Source organism: Plectropomus leopardus, chromosome 9 (genome assembly GCF_008729295.1).
Source record: "Plectropomus leopardus isolate mb chromosome 9, YSFRI_Pleo_2.0, whole genome shotgun sequence".
Lineage (NCBI taxonomy): Eukaryota > Metazoa > Chordata > Actinopteri > Perciformes > Serranidae > Plectropomus > Plectropomus leopardus.
In genome coordinates this window covers 15485840-15507799 of record NC_056471.1, presented here as the reverse complement: position 1 = coordinate 15507799, position 21960 = coordinate 15485840, and the positions used below count along the sequence as shown (strand labels likewise).

Genomic DNA, 21960 nt, shown 5'->3' with positions numbered 1-21960 from the left:
CTCAATGTCAAGATGCCTCCTGAATGCTGCGGGATATGTTTCCTGCTTCTTTATTCACAGGCTAGAGGGCGGATGAAAGCGATTCAAGTTGGTGCAAAAAAGGTCACGGCCAAACCTTAATCAAATAAATGATCGAGGAAAGAAAATGACAATTGAAAGCTATTATGTTAGTAAACATATTAAACACAATTTTCTGACGGATGTAAAAGGTGTTCAAGCCACCGCCTCATTAAAAGTGGATAACCCCTTAAAACTGTTGACGTTTGCAGGTGGGTCGGCAAATAATGGAGTTAAACAGCACCTATCAATTTGTGACAGGTGACGTGGTGAATACCTGGGAGGCGACAGGGCGGTGCAGACAGCACAGAGGCTGTCAGAGGAGGTGGGGTCGCTGCCTCTCCAGGAAACACCGCTTTAAATGAGCAGTGGGAGTGTGCAGTCAGTGTGGATTTAACGGCAGAGACAGAAGCATCACTCCAGTCGGGGAACTTACAAGTCATTTTCATACAGAAATACGTCTAGTAACGAAGGAAAAGCTAAAATCATGTGTGGTGAGTTTACCTTTTATTATAGATTTAATGTAAGAAAAACTTCTTTTACGCACGAAAATTGCATTTACGCTCCTGTGTTCCCTTGTGCAATGATAGCTTGACTCAAACGTGGATTTAACAAAGTTAGCATCTCATGTAGTTATCCCGATCGTTTTACTGGTTTCGTGGTAATGAAGGGGGAGCTGAAATAGTTGGATTCATGGCTGTTTTCTGGTTTTTGTGGATTCCTGAGATGCTTTACGCGCAGCTGCGACGTGTCAGTGTTGTCGCTCGCGGATATTGACAGTCAGACTACTTACTGTTAAAACTCATTTATAAGTCTATCTTCATGAAGTGAATTAAATTCCACCGCCACAGCGAATTTAAGTTGAACCGTCTGTACATTTTGCTCCTTTTGACAGCCTTATATAATATAGGCTACAACACAAGAAAGTTTACAGCCGAAAGCAAATCTTTAACGGCACTTTGCCCTTTCCTCGTGTCTGTAAGAAAGAGGCCAAGGAAGGCAGTGGGAGTTTATAGCAGTCTGCCTGTAGCCTACCTGGCTGCTCCAACACTGCGCGCAATGTGCGTCCGTCAATGGCCAGCTGTGTGCTTGCGGGAGTAGAGCTGCCCGGAACATTCCTACACTCACACACACACACACACACACACACACAAAGGCACATGAACAGCCCACACAGCAGCCTCATACTGTACATACAGTTGTTTTAATAGGATGTAAGGATGCATCAGCTTGACTAATTCATGTCATTAAAAGTAATAACATTTATACTTTCAAATACAGCCTGTTGAAAGTTCTTGTTCCTCCCAAGCATACTTGTGTGGGGGTCTTAAACGTTTTTAGGCCAAGGAGCCCTTAGTTTAAAAAGAAACGGAGCAGGGACCCTCTACTGCCTATATAAAATTGAGTTAACTCTTTGAAACCTCAGCAAATTGGCTTGATTTCCAGCTAAAACATGGTAAGAAAGCAATTAGCAATGATAGAAGCAATGACCCAAATATTTGAAAGTAATTAGTAAAAAACAAAAAAAAAAAAAAGAAAAGAAAAAGTAACAGTACAAGTAAAAAGTACAAGAAAATTACCAAAAAAAATAACTTTAAAAAAGAGATATTGAAGTCATATTAATGTGTATTTTCAGACATTTTAATTTTTGGAGAAAAAAAATGGTGGACGCCCGCAGTAACTGTCAAGACCTCCTAGGCATCACAGACCCCCTGTTGAAGACCCATGTTATGGACTATAAACAAAAAATACAATTGGAGGCCAAGAGTTGACCTCAGTGTTCAGTCCCGTTCTACCTCAACCATCTTTTTTAAAAAAAAGTGGATGTTGATGTCATCCTACAACTATTCCAAAATGTTATACATTGTAAATGTATCCATAAACAAAATGTGATATTAATTTCCTCTTTGGAGTTGTGCAAAGTCTGTCTGCCTTCACTGTTTCCGAGGATTCAAGCTCTGTGTCTCTTTCTCCCGCTCTAAAAGGGATCTTTGCCTACCTGAATTACCGAGTGCCTCGCACCAGAAAGGAGATATTTGATACGCTGGTGAAGGGACTGCAGAGACTGGAGTACAGAGGGTACGATTCAGCAGGTAAGACATTCGGCTTCACAGCATTCCCACACACACACACACCATGCACAAAAGCTTATAGTACTCGTTGGCAGCACCTGTGTGTCACATCCTTAAAAAAATAAATCCGGGCCTTATTTGACAGCAAAGCATGAAGAAAAATAGTCTGCCAGGAATGGAATGATTTGGAGTTGAATTACTCTAATGACACATGAGTCATGTGACAGTCATGTTTATATTTGTACTCTCAAGGCACAAACATACCCTGGTCTTTAGGGACACGTGTGGTTTGACATTTAATTTAAGTGCATAATCATTGTGATGTTGAATGAATGAAGCAAAACCAGTACCACCGCTGACACCTGCAACTGTCTGACAGAGTGAGGCAGGCTTTGACTGTACACGCCCCTAACAGGGATAACATATTCTAGCACGTACTGCAAGTTAGGAAGCTCCTGTGACTTCTATCTGAGAGCCTCACTGCCAACCGGATTTTAATATTGTTCAAACACACACACATACACACACACAGTCAATGTGTTTGTTCATCCTATTTGAGTAAGTTGAAGCAACACAAATGACAGGTCCTTTCATAGCTGTTAAATGCACACATAGGCATACACCCACAATAAATAACACCTATTAACTCATGAAGTTCTGAGTCACAATTTATGACCTACCCACCCTCCACCTTTTCATGATGAAGTTGATTTTGACCTCTCATATGATTTGAGTATGTTTTTCACCCTTTTTTTTTTACAAATTCCTTTCTGTTTTGTTCTGCTTGTTAATGCTTATGTTAAGTACTTTACATTGTCTTTTTAAGTCTGCAATGTGCCATATAAATAAACTGGCCTTGCCTGTGTGTGTTGAGTGCTTTTTATCCCTCAAAATAAAAGTAAAATTCCATCCATCTCCTGTCTTTTTGCAGGTATTGCTGTGGATGGCCCTAAGAAGACAGATTCTGACATAAACAACAACAACACCATCTGCTTAATCAAGAAGAAGGGGAAGGTCAAGGCTCTGGATGAGGAGCTTTACAGTGAGTTATTGCACATTTGAGTCATATTTCAGATATTGTTTTGTATATTGCTCTCAGTTTTTATATATTGTCCTCCATGTGTACCATCTGCAAACTGCCCTTTTTAAACCTCATTCAGAAGAAATTCTCCGATGATTATTTTGCATCTTGTGCTGCATTTTTCTGTCTTTAAAAGTCCCTGTAGTCTGTTCATGTCAGTAAAGGGACTGGTGTTGTGTTTAGCTTGTTCAGAGAAAAACTCCTTGGACCTGGACGAGAAGCTGTGCACACACTTTGGCCTTGCTCACACTCGCTGGGCCACACATGGAGAGCCGAGCGCTCTCAACAGCCACCCTCATCGCTCTGACAAAGATAACGGTAATAAGTGCTTATGTACTGTCACGCATGCTCATATACACACAATAAAATCCATAAATGCATTCAACACCAACTCCAAATCTATGCAAAACATACGGTTGCAATGTCACTATTAACTGTGCTTTTGAAACACAGTAGCTTCTTTTGATGATCAGGATAACTCAGCATCAACTCTGACTTTTTCTTCTGTGACTTTGTGATTACGATCTTTTAGATCACTCCGTTTCTCACAGTTATGATTGCCTCTTGGTAGGTCACAGACCATTAAAATGAAACGTCAAGATGCCATATACCTTAATTTAACATCCCCTCACACACCTTCTGCTCTAACCAACTTTACACCCATCTCTTTGTCAATAGTGGGCCACATTCACAGGTGTGCCAGTAATGTACCTTGGCTTCAGACTAAAGCATGTGTGCTCAGTAAAGTGTGTTAAGTGTGAGAGTATGTATCAGAGAAAAGGAGAAACACTTAGCAACTTATGTTTACTTTATAATAAGGTTTATTATTATATTACATTTGGTATACATCTGTTATAACTTGGTTATCATTTATGATAACTTATCACCTTGTTTGTCTGTAACTCTGTCATGTGTTCATACTGTATCCGTGTTACTTCAGTTGCTGCTAAATCCACAGCTGTGTCTACATGCATTCATTTTTGCTGTTGAACGTGACTTTTTTTTTAAATAGCAGCAACCTGTGGTACCTAAATACAGCATATAATCATTAGGAGCTATAGGTGAAGCAGATGTCACAACTCTACTTTTAGTTAGGGTACACCTTATACAAAATATAAACGCCTTTAAAGTGTGAATCCTGATTAGTACCATGAGGAGAGAGCCTTCGAGTAGTCTTATTACAACCTGACTAGTGTTTGACCTTTAGTCCCTTTGTCTAATCTTTTCACTCTTGCTGACTTTCTCCAGAGTTTGTTGTCATCCACAATGGCATCATCACCAACTACAAAGAGCTGAAAGCGTACCTGGTAAGTTACCTTATCAACAGGCATTTCTCTTGTACAAACAACTGAGTTCTGTCAAGTTGAAGCTCAAATTACTTTAAGAAGTTCACTGACATTCTGCTCTTTGTTAATATCAACAACCCTCAAATGATTCAGAAAGACTACGCTGTATAGTGTGGCAGTGTTTGCCATGTTGTTCCTTTTACAGGTTATACAAATGTATATTTGTGCCTGTATCATGTCCATTCAGCACAGTTTGTTTTATAAATCCACTGCATAAAAGATTCATTCAGTAAAATGAAAACAAAGTTTTCTTTTGTTTTTATATCACTCCAGCTGTCAGCACTAGAAATAGCATTTGAGGCAACATTATTCAGTATTACTCATTAACCAAGGAGTGACTTGTTGCCATGCCACACATGGCCAAAAGTCAGACATGACTGTAATATACAGACGTGAGGAATTGACAATAATAGAGAGAAAATGTTGCAAAATTTGTGGGTTTTTTTCACTACTTTAAACTTTCTAGCTTGTTAATAAACTTTAAAGTACCATGTACAGTTCGAAACACAAGTGTCACAATTTAATGCACCATAAGCTTATTTACATCTCTAGTCCTTTGGCTGGTCAAAACAGAGAAACAGCACAATAGCAAACAGTGCAGAGTATAGACACATTACAAAGTTATACAGGAATGATAATAATGATAAACACACACAAGACATGCCACAAAAAGCTACACACAATAGCGCATCACTAATGAAATCTTGTCAAAAACAATAGCAAATCATGAAGACCACAAGGTAGAAGGTTCAAAACTGTTATTTATATATATTAGGTTTAGTAATATAAACTGTACCTTGTACCTTCCACAGATCACCAAAGGATATGAGTTTGAGTCAGAGACGGACACAGAGGTGATTCCAAAATTGATCAAATACGTTTACGACAACCGAGAGAATGACAGCATCACCTTCTCCACCCTGGTAGAGCGAGTTATTCAGCAGCTGGTGAGTAGCTCACACACAGCGACACATAACCTACAACACTGACCACGACCATCCCACAAACACACCCCCACAATGCAGCTAGAATTAGTATGCTAATCTTTGTTTTGTGGTAATATTACAGGATATTGGGGATTTGCTTGTAGTCCTTTGTTCAACCGGTGAGCAGTGAAGTAATATTACTCGCTACATTTACTCAAATATAGTGCTTAAATACAATTTTAACATATTTGTACTTTACTTGAATGTTTCTGCTGTGCTACATCTCAGAGGGAGATATTGTATTTTTTATTCATCTTTTTTTTGGGGAAATATTGTACTTTTTACACCACTTCATGTATTCAACAGTATAGTTACAAGTTACTTTTTTTTTACATAAACAACAAATGATATGCTTATATGATAGGATGCAGCACCTTACGAATAATCTACACAGTAGGAAGCTCCACAGAGTATCTCAAACTAGCTCCACATTGACAAACTGCAACATTAAAATGCCCTAAAATCTTTTCGTTATCAATAAAAAATGTAATAATTTATATGAATATATCACTGTCAAAAGAGTCACTTTGCATGACAAGCATTTTTACTTTTGATACTTACATCTTGTTTATAATACTTCTGTCATAATTAAGGAACAACTGTCTTTAAGAATGTAAACCTGTAATGGAGTATTTTTAGACCTTTATATTCTACTTTTACTTAAGTACAGGATCTGAGTACTTCTTCCACCTCTGCCAGTGAGACACACCCACAGTTTGTTTTTTTTTAACTGCAGCTCTATGTTAAGGAATGGAAATTTTTATAACCAGCTTCCTGGTATCTATAAAGGATAACATCACGTAGCCTAGTGTCATAAAATATGTCAGTGACCACACACACACACGCACGCACACACACACTGGTTTACTGATTCTGCAGACTGTGCTTGAATTTCCTGCTCATTAAAACCCTGTACACCATCACAAAAACAGTCTCTATAGCAACCCCCCTAACAGCATCATAAGTTACATCATCACTTCTAGAATTTTTTGGGTGAGAAGGAGCAAACTTCTCTTTTCCATCGTGTGACTTTCATGCTTCACACATTTGGTTGGAGTTGAGTTTCTCCCTCCTCAGAAGAACAGAGGAAGCCATTTTGGATATGGAGTAATGGGAACCAGATAGTTAGACTCACCAAAAGCGTCACGACCACGACACCCTCCTCTCGTCTCCCTTTTCTTTTCCGCCCACTTTCAACACCACACACACATAAACACACTCCAAGCCAGCTCTGCTTCGAACCACCGCAGGCAGCAACGTTGCAGTCAGTGCTTTCGAAACACAGCTGATGTTATACAATAGAGGTCTTATTTCTCTTAACCCCCCCTGTACACACCACCACACTCACTCACACACACACCCCACCACAACTGCCAAACCCCACAAAGCTAGAAGAAATGTTTGTTTGTATCCCGAACATGTTTCTCCTAAAGGTTACATGCTTTCCAGAAATACACAACATTGCTTTTACTTTTTTTCCCTCCTCTTCCCTAAAGTCAACGCTGGTGTATTTCAGTTTCTCATCAAGCTAATGTAAACTCAGTGTTTCCTCTGCTTCTCTCTGTCTTAGGAGGGGGCCTTCGCGCTGGTGTTTAAAAGCCGTCATTTCCCTGGAGAGGCTGTGTCCACCAGGTTAGTACCACACACACACACACACACACACACACACACACAAACACTGCCCTGATGTTTCATTTCACATTTTGCTCCAGTGTCTGTGCAGTGAGCCAGACTTATTTGAGATGAATCATCCCCGTTATTACATCCATGAAGAAATCTCTGAAATGATTTTTGTTTCAGTCATTGTGGCCTATCTTAGCCAACATCCATTTCACGTGACATGTTTTGACTCTGGGACGTGCTTTGCTTATGATAATGGGCAACTGAAATGTTTTCCGTATGCGTCTTTGAGTACGTGTAAATTCCCCGCCTGCCTGCATGTGTCAGTCCTATCTGCGTCTTGAGACCCAGGCGGAGAGGGGGAGCAGAGCAGAGGTTGAATTCAGGTTCCCCCTCTCCCTCCTGGGCCTCTGGCCTCTGGGCGGCTGGCCCTTCGCCGGCTTCTCTGTGACTCATTAACAGAGAGACTAGAGAGTTTCCTGTTTCTGCTCCAGGAAATGCCCCTGCCAGAAAGACTTCTGGTTAATCACATCATTTTATTTCACTTTTATACCTTCAGTGGTTCAGTGAGCTGTCATGGATCAAGTAAAAGAAAGCGAGGGTAGGGCAGCAGGGCAACAAAGTCAGGAGAGATAAGTGAATCGTTACTTGTGTTTTATGCGAACAGGATGCCTGGCAATGCCAGTGTTGGCAAAGTGTCTTGTTGGCACACCTGCTTCTAAAGTCAGGACACTTGGGCATCACATTTGTCTATTGTGTGCTTGTAGTTTCTGGTATCGGTAAACTGCGCAGCTTTGGCTAAATCAATGCAGTGTTGCAGTTAATATGTTGAATAGTCAGCATTGTCTCCCAGGACGGAGGGTTGAGGGAATGTTTGTAATTATCTAGTGATGCTGGTCACCACCCGCCCTTTGTTGTCAAGGATCTTAACCTCCTGGCAGGACTTTAGCTTCTCAGCTCCTCTTTCTTTAACTTACTCTCCATCTATTGTTCCTCCTTTTTTTTCTCTATCTGCCACTCTATCTCTTACTTACTCCCTAATTTTTTCATCACTTTGCCTTCCTTCTCTCCCTCCCTTAGGGTAAATATTGTATTGGATATCAACCACATGTTTCTGTTTCCAAGCCTTCCCTTTTCAAGCCTCACACCCGTTAAAACAACCAGCAGTCTTACGTCAGTGTAGCCGAGCCCCAAAGAGAGGCTAAGCAGAGAGAAAAAAGAGGGATCCAGACAGAGAAATAAGGAGAGGCCTCTTGGAGACGGTTTCTCAAGAGGTGGTGTCATAATACACTCGCCACAAAGAGGTTTTGTGTTAGTGTTTGCACTGTGGCCACAAGATGTGTTAAGCTTTCATCTGTTTCAAGATTAGTCTCCTCGCACCCTCCTCTCTCACCTGTCAGGTCTATATGTGGTTGCACCTTCTCTGCCTCCAAAGCCAATAGGAGAAGCCCACATGGAATAAGTAGCCAATGACAAGGCAGTGACTCCATCCAGGAATTGTGGGGGATGTAGGCGAATGGGGGATCAGTTTACCTGTCTGAATTTCAGGATTAGCAAGTTTAGGAGAGATCTGAGTAAATGGGAGGATTTTTTTGAATCTGTGTAACATTACTCAGATTGAATTTAAGGTGGCACAGGGAAGAAAAAAAAGATCATAATGAGAGCCAAGGAACTTAACTTTTATTGGGGAGTTAGGTGTTGACAGGCCTAGATGATTATTGGGGCCGATACTTTGCATTTTTCTGATTATCTGCATCAGCACAGAAAGATTTTCATTTTTATTGTAAATGCATATTGGTTCCAAATATCGTCCATCTCATTAACTACTAGTAATTGGTATCAGTATCGGCCCTGAAAAACCATTATCGGTCGACCCTTACTTGGAATAACACAGCAGGATAGGATGTCAGGTCACCTGGACAGTCATGCTTTTACAAAGCACCACGTGAGGTTTTATGTGTCTAACATTGTTGTGTGTCTACAAAAGCTTAATCCTCTCCTCTCTCCCACCTCACACTTTCTCTCCGTCTCTCCGTCTCTGCCTCTCTGCTTGCTTCATTCTTGTCCCGGCAGGAGAGGAAGTCCACTGCTCATTGGTGTGCGAAGCGAGCATGAGCTGTTGACCGAAAACATCCCCGTCCAGTACAACAACGGTGAGCTTTGTTATTGTCTCTGTCTGTCGTTATCTGCTTACACTGCACCCCTACAACTCTGCACACTCACACACAAACATACTGTCGGTACACCCTCATAAGTCATCAGCATACTAAATGATTTAAAATTATATTGGTCCTGACAGTATCTGTGTTTCTGAGCTGCTTAAAGATATTCGACAATCAACAATCATTGTTTTGACTAGATTTGACTCGTAAAGCTGCTTGCTTAGTCACAACACAGCAGAGAAGTATAAAAATAAATGAACAAATTAGATATGGACTGAGATCCAGACTGACCAGACTAAGAGGAAGTTATGTAAATGCTGCACGGATTTCTGAGTGTTTTGAATAACTCTATTTAAATACTGTTAAAGATCTATATTGCTATTGCTAAAACATATCAGTTATGGTCTATTTAAAACTATGAGGTTTATTTCAGGGCTGAACTGATGTGACAGCAGCAGTTGGTAATGTAATGACCCATGAAGGCATGCAAATCTCTTCCTCACAAAACCCCAAACACACAATATAATAGTGTTATTAAAAGGGCTTTCATTCTTCATAAGTACACATTCATGAAGTTTCCCAACACCAAAATTTGGGATAAGTTTGGTAATATCTATAAAATCTTATTTAGATCGTCTCAGATTACATTTAAGCAGGGATATACTGAAACTCATTTAAAATCTCAAAAGAATTAATACATTTTTAGGATTGCTTGAAATCCTATCATATAAATCCCTGTCAGAGAAAATCTCTTTACAGTTGTAATTATGTGCTATTGTGTCCTAATATTTATTATCAAAGTCCTATGTGACCACTACCCCCACAGGTTCCTCAGAGTTATTGCAGGTGGGGCGCTACAAATTGAAATAAATCTGAACAAACACAAAGACATGAAAAAGATTACTTTGTGCTTTCATTAAACAAAAAATACCTTTATTTCAGTACAAAATATTAATGATAAGCTTGTTATCCATGAATCCTTGAGCGATCACGTGAGCTATCTAACTCTAAATCACTGTGCGACACCTATCCATAATGGTGAGGTGATCTAGTTAGCCAATCTTTAAGCTTTAAGTACTATTAACACATATTAGAAGGTTAACTGTGTTATTATTTCAAGTAAAGGGAGACTGTTGTGCGCTACAATGGGTCGTTTGTGCTGCAGTTACGGGAAAATGCAACGGAGAGAGGACACAAAAAATTCAGAAAATCATCATCAAGTGCAGCTTAATGTTGTAGGGCATCCCTGCTACATCTTAGCATTGAATTGGTCTTTTTTTTTAGCTAAGTGGTCCTTGCCGTGAACAACGTTGTAGACCCCAAGTCCATATGTTTGATAGGAAAGCTTAAAATGCTAATCCTTTTCCATGATAATTTCCTATCCTGGTTAAATTTGGTGACATCTATGATTACTGGTGGTAACAGCAAGTGTGGTTTAATACTAATGCATTTTTTTCCATTTTCACTTTGTATATGATAACATTTCTTACAAGTTCCAAAAATGCATCTTAAAATCAAATGTGCATTCTGGACCTCTTTGCACTTTCAGACTCTCCAACATGCTCTTAGCACCAAATATTCATTCCCCCTGAAGTTGTTAAAGCGAGGCATGAATATAAACTTTATTTGAAAAAGTACTTAAGAATTTCCTAAAACAGCTGGGCACTGCAGTTAAGAGCAAACTCAAATGGAGTAAATATTTGTTGGGGACTATTTTCAGCCAGCAAGACTGTGTACGTGGGATCGACTCAAAATAAACTACACTAAAGGAACATATCACCCGGAGCAACGGTGTGGCTCATTGATTGTTTTTAATAGTTTAAAATAGGAAAACATAGAGCTTTGTGGAACAATCAGGCATTGGCTAAACAGTTAAACTTGTTATTGGATCAATGTAATGCTGATTTTGGTCTTTTCATGGAAATTTCTGATTCAGCAGATATGCAGGAAGTTGCCTTACACAGTAGCCTGAAAACATATCAAGGGAGCATTTCCCCTCTACTTTCTCCCTGGATAATATTGGTCTAACTCTTGATTTTCTCAGATGTACTGTAGCAAATCCCAAAAAGTGACGCTTGTGGCAAACTGTGGAAGTAGTGCAAGATGTTTTGTGGTTCTGTTATTCATTGTGCAATAATTCTGCTAAAAATCTTTCTTAGAAAGTAATTTTCCCTCAGACGTTGCCAGGGATTTCTTTGTGTAGCATCAGAGGGTAGTGGTCCTTTGGAAACTCATCTGGATACTGAATAAAGACTGTAGTTGTTAATCCTACAGTTCCCATCAATAGAGAAAGAGTGTGTGATAGTTTCTCCTTTGTAATCTTTATACACGCTATTAAGATTATTTATTGGTTAGCAACAATATGCTTGTTTTGCTGTTGCTTCTTCTCCTCTACTGTGCATAGGCCTGTGTCTTCACTGTCTTATCGGTTCTCTTATGATTTATGGCTTTTAATGGCTGAGTGGGACTAGTCCAAAGTCCAAGGAGTTGGTGGTTTGAGGCCATTAGGAAATAAAGCAGGGTGTGCCGTTTTAACAGTTGAAAATAATCATTTGAATTCTCTTTGACCCTTTCTTTTCATAAAATGATTTATATTTTTGCTGAAGGGATCAGGGACCATACGTCATACTGCCATACATCTGTGACAGTTCTCTGTTGTTTAAACAAATAAAAACATAATTAAGATAAAATTGCAATTACTAAATAAGACCATGGTGACGCTTTGTCATGCCGGTGCTATTGTAAAGTGTAGAGATGATCCCAATTGCCACCAAGTAGTAGTCATTCATCCTAAAGCAATACAGACATTTAATCATAATCTAAGGTAAATATTCTGTCTCACAGTAACTGCTGTTATCAGTTGAATGTTCCACCTCAAACGTTTCCTGATCTTACCGTAAAATCAAAATTTAACAACATGACAAATCCAATTTCCACAGCAGTGACCTTTCTCCCTCTGGAAGCTGAGAGGGAAGAATTCAAGTGATGAGCACATCTTGATTGTTTTAGTCGCTTAAAGTCACTGTGCGACCTCTGACCCTTGACCTGTGACTTTTGACCCTGTAGCTCACCTTAAGGAGGGAGTCCAGGAGAAGAACAGCCATAATCGTCCTGACTGCTCCAGCGCCATCAACTCTGTGGGGGATGGCAGGGCAGTGGAGTATTACTTTGCCTCTGACGCCAGGTGAGAAACTAATTGTCTGTAGTGAATCCAATATGGAATTCTTATTTGTCATGTTAATAAAGTCACTGACTCCTCCACTGTCTCTCTCAACCACATCAAGTATGAGCCAAAATGATCTAAAAAGAAACAAGTTTAGTGCACTTTATATCACCACACCAGTAGACATCATTATCGGTTCATCACAAATATCTTATATGTGCCCACAGTGCCATCATTGAGCACACCAACAAGGTGTTGTACCTGGAGGATGATGACGTGGCAGTGGTGACTGCTGGGAAACTCTCCATTCACAGGGTGAACCGGCAGGCTGGTGAGGACCCAGAGAGGTTAATCCAGACCCTGCAGATGGAGCTGCAGCAGATCATGAAAGGTGAGATAATGTTTAAAAAGACAACTTTGATATGAGAACAATACATTGCTTTTATTTTATTTTATTTTGGACAAATAGCTTAGCTTTATAGATTCAGTGTGTAGGATTTAGGGGGATTTATTGGCAGAAATTGAAGATACATTTTTTTTTAGTGTATAGTCACCTTAAAATAAGAATCGTCTTGTTTTCGTTACCATAGAATGAGCCATTTATATCTACATAATGGGTTCGCTTCCACAGAGTCGGTCATGATGCACCAAGCTTGTTTCTACAGTAGCCATTAATGTACAAACCAAATACTAACTCCAGAAAGGATCATACGCGTTTTTAATTGCTGCCCAGAAAAACATAAAAATGCTTCATTTAGTGTTTTTAGCGGTTTTAATCACTTGGTCTGTTTGTTTGGAGAGAAAGAGACCTCTGCAGATAATTCAATTCCTGATGAAAACCTCCAGAATGTCTGGATCTGAAGTTATCAGAGAAAAACAGTGAGCACACATTAGCAGATGCTGGGCTAGTGGCAAAACTGCAAAACAGCATTTGAAAAATACTGAGTTGTAACATAAAAGTACTCTTTTTCTGTGTTTTTTTTTTCTGCTTTTAATTACCTGGTGCATTTGTTTCTAAAAGAAGGACACCTCTGTGAAGTAGAAAACTCTTAAACAACAAACACTGAAGGAATTCTAACCAGAACAAGTTTCAGCTGGTTGCAATCTGTAATAATCACTGCTAGATGCCACCAAATCCTACAAACTGCTCCTTTAAATTGAGATCAGAGGTTTTAAAGATGACTAAGAACACTGCTGCCAACAAATTCTACTGCTGAAAAAAAAAAAAAAAGTACTTTCAAGTTAGTCTGAAAAACACTTTCTCTGCTGTCTTGCAATCAAGGTATTTACAATGCTGGGACCAGGAAACAGACCTGAGACAACAGTGGTGGCTTAAAGAAACAGTCTTAAACAGCTTTAATTGTACCCAGGAAACAAGGTCACAGATGGCCTCGTATTAGTTATCTAGTCTAAACACAACGCCTGTCTCCAGCCTAGAGACACAACATCATATAACCTTTCTGATTAGACAGGTCTGGACATTTTCATTTACTGACAAAGTACGGGAAAGGACAGTCAGCCAGTACACAAAGACACTGGAGAAACACATACACTTTATATATTTAATGCATAAAAGTATTTTTACCACCACACCTACTGAATACACATGCCTGCAGTGCAACCACTCACGTTTAGTTTGTAGACTTGTACTTTCTCGCCCTCTGCTGGATGAAAGTGAAAACAGAATCAGCTGTACAGTTTTTCAGTTTCTTCTAGCACCGACCCTTTTTCCACATACCTCTGTGATCTGTCTTACCTCTTTAGGAAGTTCTGCATGTCCTCATATGTCATGAGGACCAGATAACCTGATGTACATTTATCCCCCTGTCTTTGCAGGTAACTTTGATGCCTTCATGCAGAAGGAGATCTTCGAGCAGCCGGAATCAGTAGTGAACACTATGAGAGGACGGATATGTTTTGACACCAACGCAGGTGAATATTGATCTTACAAACCTGCCAGGCGTTCAGATTTTAATGATATGCATGGCAGCTTAAAAGGTCCCTGATCCTTTCAGTAAATATTAGCAGGGACTAGTTCAGAATCAGGATCTGCAGTTTGTTGCTGTGTCCTTCTTACCATCGTCTATTTGAACGTGGAATTTGAAAGACAAATAGCAATCAGAGACAAAAACATTTATTTGTTCATCACTGCAATCCCTTATTTAAATTCCATCCAACTAAACTGATATCTGTTTCTCTAGTGGTTCTTGGTGGGCTGAAGGACCACCTGAAAGAAATCAAACGTTGCAGACGGCTACTTGTGATTGGCTGCGGCACTAGCTTCCATGCTGGAGTTGCTGTGAGTATTAAAACCTGAGATAAGCTAGTTAAAGAAGACATAGCTACTGTTTGTCTGGAGAGTTGCGATGATGATGAAACTGTTATTTTTGTTTCCCTAATTTTCAGACCAGACAGATCCTGGAGGAGCTGACGGAGCTGTCCGTCATGGTGGAGCTGGCAAGCGACTTCCTGGATCGCAACACACCTGTTTTCAGAGATGATGTTTGCTTCTTCATCAGCCAGTCAGGTGAGACCACCACAAAAAAAACATGAAAAGCCTGTCCCTGCAGTCAGTCTGAGATCATATATTTATCTTTTGGGGTCACTGGTTTAGTTTTGTTGAATTTAATGTTAATTGTCAAAAACAGTTATTTGAAATGACTTTTGTTTCCGAGGCAAAGCTGAACAGGAAACTGGCTTTTGATGGTTCCAAGTGAAATCTGTAGACAGAATCAGCACCTTTTTCTTTTGTTTTTACCTTCAACTGTGATCTTATTGTGCAATTCTGCATTCTAAGCATGTCTTTTTATTCCCTCTGCTCCTTCAGGAGAGACAGCAGACACCTTGATGGCACTACGCTACTGCAAGAGCCAGGGGGCTCTGACAGTTGGTATAACCAACACTGTGGGTAGCTCCATTTGCAGAGAAACAGAGTGCGGAGTCCACATTAATGCTGGGCCTGAAATAGGAGTGGCTAGCACCAAGGTAAAGTTTATAATGTGCATATCATAAGTTTAGAAAAATCTTTTTTCTGACAATAGCAGGAGTCTAAATACACGTTGTTCATACTTATAGGGATATTCCACCCCAAAATCAAAAGTACTGTATCACAGCACAGATGGAAGCAAAAAAAGGCATTGCAGTTGAGTTTTTCAAATATTTTTTGGTGCTTTGAGCACCACAAGCCGAGTGCCACATTATATGGAAGGTGACAGAGAAAGTGGACATCTCTATAGCCAGTCTCCCCAACACTCAGCAACTTAAACCAAAAACATCCAGATTGATAAATAGCACTACAGGTTAGAGGAGACATATGTATTTTCGATTTGGGGTTTAACTGTCCTTTTAATTTAAGTTGTGTGGCAGCAGTATTTACAGCCTTTGCACTTAATTTAATGACAAAATCCATCGCTTTGAAGGTTGATATACACACTTATGTGTTATTTGCCAGTATTCAGCAATGAGTGGGCTTACATGACTGTGTCTTGTGTGTGTTATCAAGGCCTACACCAGTCAGTTTGTGGCTCTTACCATGTTTGGCCTGATGATGAGTGAGGACAGGCTCTCCCTACAGCAGAGAAGACTGGAGATCATCAACGGCCTCAGAGTGCTACCTGGTCAGTCCAACAAACACCAGCAATTCACAGACGTGGTCTCAACACAAGCACACAGTGTCTTTAAATACAGACTGAGAGATGGTCAACCACACTCGACCACCACTTACAAATACAGACAACAAAATACTGCATCTTTGGTTTTAAAAAAAAATCATATTCTAACTGTAACTGTAATACCTCTATCACTTTGTCTTTTACTTTCTTAGAATTGATAAAGAAGGTGTTGTCCCTGGATAAGAAGATCAAGGCCATTGCCAATGAACTGTACCAGCAAAGGTCTCTTCTGGTCATGGGTCGAGGTTTCCACTACGCCACCTGCCTAGAGGGGGCACTGGTGAGTTGAAATTGCCACAGTAGTCTGTCAAAAAAACAGCATTTACTTCTGCTAGAATAACATAAATTATGAGGATAAAGTAGAAACATTAGATGACATGACAGTTGTAATGTCAGTTGTGCTGCATCTATGAGCTGAGTTTTATTCTTTTTCTTTTAATGCAGAAAATCAAGGAAATCACCTATATGCACTCTGAGGGCATCTTGGCTGGGGAGCTGAAGCACGGTCCCCTGGCTCTCATAGACAAAGACATGCCAGTCATCATGATCATCATGAAAGACTCCTGCTACACCAAGTGCCAGAATGCTCTCCAACAAGTCACTGCCAGATCGGTACGTCCTGGAAAACACATTCTGCCATAACAGGACTCCCCAAAAACTTGCTATTACATCTGGATGGGAGTAGTTTGCAGGAGTTAACGCTATGGTGGACTCCATGTCCATCTCAGTCTGTACTCTATATGCACATTCATACTTTATATATTAATCCTCATGCACCTATATAAGAAAGCAGAACAAAAATTCTAAATTATTTCAGTTCGATGAAAATGAGGAGTTGGATCGAGTGGCAGAGTATGAGCTGGTTTTATTTCTAAATATTGGAAAATTAGGCAAACTAGACTGAATAATACCCAAGGATGAAGGCATGCAGAATATACTGTTCATATTGTCCTATAAATTGTTTTTTTGGCCTCAAACCTATGTACATGGAAATTGATAGCCCACCTTCACAGGCCCATTCAGGAATCTACTGATTTAAGATACATTGATATATCAGAATACAGACCTTCCATCTAAGTAGATTTTTCTTGCTTGACACAATTCAGTCCATCTAAATGTCAATATATGTCAGCACAGCTTAGTTGTACATGTTTTCTAGTATAATGTTAGGATGGTCATTTAGAGAATTTTTCAGCATTCAGGCAAAAGTCTTAAAAAATCTGCAGTGCCTAGTCATGGTTGCAGACGTGCAGCAGTACAAGAAGCACAACTGTATCTTGGTAAATTGATGATCACACAACAAAAATAAAGAAATTAAAATAAAATCATCTGGGTCTAAGAGACAAAGATTAGGTTTATAAACAAGTCTGTAGGTTCTCGTTTTGCTAGCTTATCAAAAAAGTGACAACATGTGAGCCAACAAGGCTGCCCATCAGGCAAACAACACTCTCTGAGAAGCAAGATGCAAGGCGCTGTCCCCCATTACAGTCTCCGGCTGTAACAGGCCCACAGGCCCTGAAACACACACCTGGACACATGCATGCTCACATAAATGACACATCCTGAGTGCAATTTGTGACTCCCTCTCCATCAGGGTCGGCCCATCATCCTTTGTTGCCAGGACGATCCCGAGATGAAACAGAATGCCTACCACACTCTTGAGCTTCCGCAAACTGTAGACTGTCTGCAGGGCATCCTAACCGTCATCCCCCTGCAGCTCCTGTCCTTCCACTTGGCCGTCCTGAGAGGATATGACGTAAGTAGTCAACACTATTTTTGACTCAAGATATTTGTTCAAATCCTCAGTGTTTATGAAGCAAAGAGTATTGAGGGGTTTTTTTTTATCTACCGAAACCACAAGGAAAGAGTGAAACTGATCTGAGCCCCAAAAATGAGGGACATCATACAAACAATGAAATATTTGGTCATTATCTTCCTATAATCTTAACTTAATAGGACAAAATCCTCATTTTAAGGCTCATAACTGTCATGTCTAAATATTGCAAATGTCATTTGTTACATTTTTTAAATCAAAATATCACTATTTGACTCACTGTGGTGGAACTGAATTTAATCATTTATCATGCAATTTTAGAAAAGTCAGTTGGTAATTTCATTGTGCTATAAAAATGATCTAATACCCAATATGTCTGAATCCCAAACTGATCAGGAATAACTTTTCAGTGCTAATATATTCTTAAACATCTTGTGTTTGTATAATCTGCTACTCAAAGGTATTCAGTTGCATCTGTTTGCATATGGCCTTGATATTGTTGCATATCAGTTATTAATGTTATGGTGAGACTTTAGAGAGAAGTTCAGTTACATCAGTCCTGCTTGTGAAAAGTGTCTGAACTCAACACAAGAAAACTGATGTCGATCCAGGAGTTAAAGGGTTAAACAATCATTATGAACATCAAAGTATTATCTCAACATTTCAATAGAATATCATGTGCATCCAGCACAAGACTCTTGGAGACTATTTATTGCTTGCAGTTAATTCATATTGACACACTGCCAATGGTGGTGGAGACAAGTTTACCGAGCTGCATTTGCAAAAGCCGGATGTGTACATATGTATGTTAATTTCATTTTGTCATGACAACTTTGGTACCTCTTCTAAATTTTGTTTTGTGTGAAATGTTTTGGAGACCTTGGCTTTACATTCTGTTAATCTTATGTTTTTGCCTTTTCTCTCTCTCTTGGACAATATCTTTACATAATTTACACAGTTATGGCGTGTCTTACGTCTTAAACTTTTCTTATCATAAGGACAAGAAGTGGTCAGTGACTCTGGCATTAATGTGTACATTGTGTTTTTTCTTTTCACACATTTGTGAGAGCTGATCCATCCTCCCCCGAGGAAAATTTTACTGCTCACAATAGTTTTTTCTTTATGTCCGATTGACAAAATTGGCTTCATTCAAAATTCAGATCTGTTTCTCACAAACTCCTCCGCTTAGGTGAAAGAAGAAGCACAAGAACAAATCAGCAGGGGGTTTTATTTACGATTTTATTTAATTTGCTGTGCTCATAGAGTTGAGACTTGAATTGATCACAGAGACAAAATGTTGATTTGATGTTGTTTTCTTTTGGATCTTACTGTTATGTCAAGACTAAGAGCAAATTATTCCAGACAAATAAAGATCAGTGCAGTGAGAAAGGGAAAAAAAACATTTCAAGATCTTAATTTAGGATTAGGCCGAGACTAAATGAAAGATATTTCTCAAGAGCTGAACTGAGTAAACCTAAGAAAATGTTCAAAATCTCATATTGATCTTAAATTGAGCTCAGTAATGTCTGGGAGACATAAGCTGGACAAAAAAGAAATCCACCTTTTCTTAACTTGTTGATGTGTGTTTCTTTCAGCACAGAATAAGTGTGTTTTCTAGTTATCATGCACAGCTAATGTGACACAACACAGCCAAAATCCAGGATATTTGCCCTAACTGCATTCTCTTTTTGCAGGTTGACTTTCCGAGAAACTTGGCCAAATCTGTGACGGTGGAATAATTACAAGTCATGCAGCGCAGGAAAGAGTGAAGGAAGCTCATAGATTTACAGTGCAATTGAACGTTCAGTATGTTTGAGTTTGTGTGTGCGCGTGTGTGTGCAGCAAGATAGGGGTGAAGTCGGGCACCTTGAATGTGTGTACGTATGTATGTAAATGAGTGTGTGTGTAAGTGAGATTGAGAAAACGTGACAGAAGAAACGGATTAGTAAACGGTACAGTGACTTTTTAAGAAAAAAAGAGTAATGTGAAGTCCAACCAAAACACTGCTGAGGAAGTGCCAGTGCCATTTAGGCCTTGCGAAACAATCTATGAAAACAAGATTCACACATCTAAAGCAACCAGCATGCTGTGACTTTTTCTTAACCCGAGATGAGCCAAAAACACATACAACAGAAGAGAGCAGCAGAAAAGCATTGATATGGTGTATTGAAGTGTTTACAGTTGTGCAATATGGGGACCAAATGTGCATTATGAATGTACACAATGAGTTAGGTGATTTATTCTCTTTCTGTTTTATGAATTTCTTATGTCTACTGGGGGCCTCTTACTTACCTCTCTTTGCATAATGGGAAATGTAGAGGGTTCCAGAGGGTTCTCTGGATTTTGAAAATCTCATAAAAAAAAAATAAAAAAAATCTTTGCTGCACATTCATGCCATTGGTGTGCCTGGTGGGTGATAAGCCCATAACTTTGATGCCAATTTACTAACTAATTAGCAGAAACTACCGAAGGAAGTTCCTCAATCTGACTTTCATATTATTACTTGATTCTTTTATTATGTTTCTGCTCCATTTTATTGTTATTTCATTTTAATTTAAGACATATTGTCTGTATTTTTAAGATAATTCCAAAGTCCATTCATGGTAGAACATGAACAATTTTCTCCTGGTGTTCTTTATACCAATTCCTGTCATAGGATGGAGCATTTTTACAGACATACATGAGAATTATTTAAAGAGCATTTATGCAGCCAAAAAATATTAAATAATAATAATAATATTGTACCATGACTTTCAACAATACTTTTATTTTGTCAGCCATTTGTATGGATTTATGATAATGTTCTATATTTATCTGATTTTTATTTTATAGGGGCTTAAGACAGGGTTTGATTTATATCTTTAACTGTGATTGTATTTTATACTGTATGTTTTATAGACATAAGCAGGCACTATAAATCAATCAAATAAATAAATAGATAAAGCATTTTATTCTATACAAAGAGTGCTGTTGTTATTCCTTTTTCCTCATTGTCAGTGTTTGTTGTTACGGTAAGTAATATCAGATGATGATACTATATCACTATGACAGGAGAACAAATGTAGGTTTATTTCTTTTTTGATTTATTTGATAAGAGGCAGTAGTTATTAATTTAGTCAAGTTCCAGTTTCTGCTTATTTTAATCATTATGAGATGCATGAGGTGGGGCTAGTTCAGTCTATGCATAAAAAGGAGATATTGCAGACAGAGATAAGAGTGACCAAGCCTGGTAAAAAAATTAAAATCTACAACATAATAAAAGAAAAAAAATGTTGAATAGCTTGCACTGTTGCCACTTAAGCACAGTTATGAGGTACTTGAAACTTATTTTAGGAGTACTTCCATATTATACTTCCACTAAAGTAATTTCATTTAATATTTAGGAAAATGAGCTATGCTCTCTCAAAGCCAGAAACCAGAAAAGTATGTCTCAAACTAGTAGAAAGGCTGGAGGTGCTCCATAAACAATGGAGTCTGATTTTGCAGACCCAAAGAACAAAGTACTTTCTTTTTTATACTCAAATGAGCTTTGTTCTGCATGTACCCATATACATTCCCCTGGCCGTTCTCAGTGATCTTTTCTAATTCATTGTCACTGGAGCACCGCCAGCCTTTATACACCATGACATCACAAATCTGAGTTTTAGCACTCTGATTTTTGGATTTGGGAGATGGTTGTTTGTGTTCACTTATTGTCTTCAATCATAGGAATTAGGTATGAATTTTGCTGAAATAAGCTCCACTTCTATCTACTATTATAGTCACATAATAATAATAATAATAATAATAATAACAATAATGATAATAGCAAACAACACAGTGATCATGTATAAACACTGGGGAATAAAAAGGTTTTTTAAAAAGTAGCCTACAGTGTCCTCGGAGGAATGAGCAACATTAAATATTCATAAATACTTGAAATTGAAATGTATTTTGAACATGTAAAAACATTCACAAAACATTCCCACTCCTTTTCTGACATGTCTGAAAAGTAGTGGGAAGAAGTACAAACTTAGTAAATGTTTCCC

The 21960-nt window shown here is 38.9% G+C and overlaps 1 protein-coding gene across 1 annotated transcript; it reads left to right on the top strand.

Moving 5' to 3' along the window:
- Positions 1 to 444: 444 nt before the first annotated feature.
- On the top strand, positions 445 to 20676 carry gfpt2 (glutamine-fructose-6-phosphate transaminase 2). The gene is made up of 19 exons (XM_042493453.1): positions 445 to 551; positions 2043 to 2150; positions 3061 to 3171; positions 3394 to 3528; positions 4459 to 4517; positions 5369 to 5503; positions 7113 to 7174; positions 9236 to 9315; positions 12391 to 12508; positions 12715 to 12878; positions 14324 to 14419; positions 14689 to 14786; positions 14894 to 15014; positions 15315 to 15472; positions 15990 to 16104; positions 16311 to 16438; positions 16603 to 16770; positions 17753 to 17914; positions 19627 to 20676. The coding sequence occupies exons 1-19, from the start codon at positions 545 to 547 to the stop codon at positions 19669 to 19671; spliced, it is 2070 nt and encodes a 689-aa protein (XP_042349387.1). The 5' UTR covers positions 445 to 544; the 3' UTR covers positions 19672 to 20676.
- Positions 20677 to 21960: the final 1284 nt, after the last annotated feature.

Excerpts from the sequence above, each read along its gene's own strand:
- gfpt2 (XM_042493453.1), top strand. Across the intron at positions 7,175-9,235 it reads GGAGAGGCTGTGTCCACCAG|GAGAGGAAGTCCACTGCTCA; the intron begins GTTAGTACCACA and ends TTGTCCCGGCAG. Across the intron at positions 16,771-17,752 it reads AACAAGTCACTGCCAGATCG|GGTCGGCCCATCATCCTTTG; the intron begins GTACGTCCTGGA and ends CCTCTCCATCAG.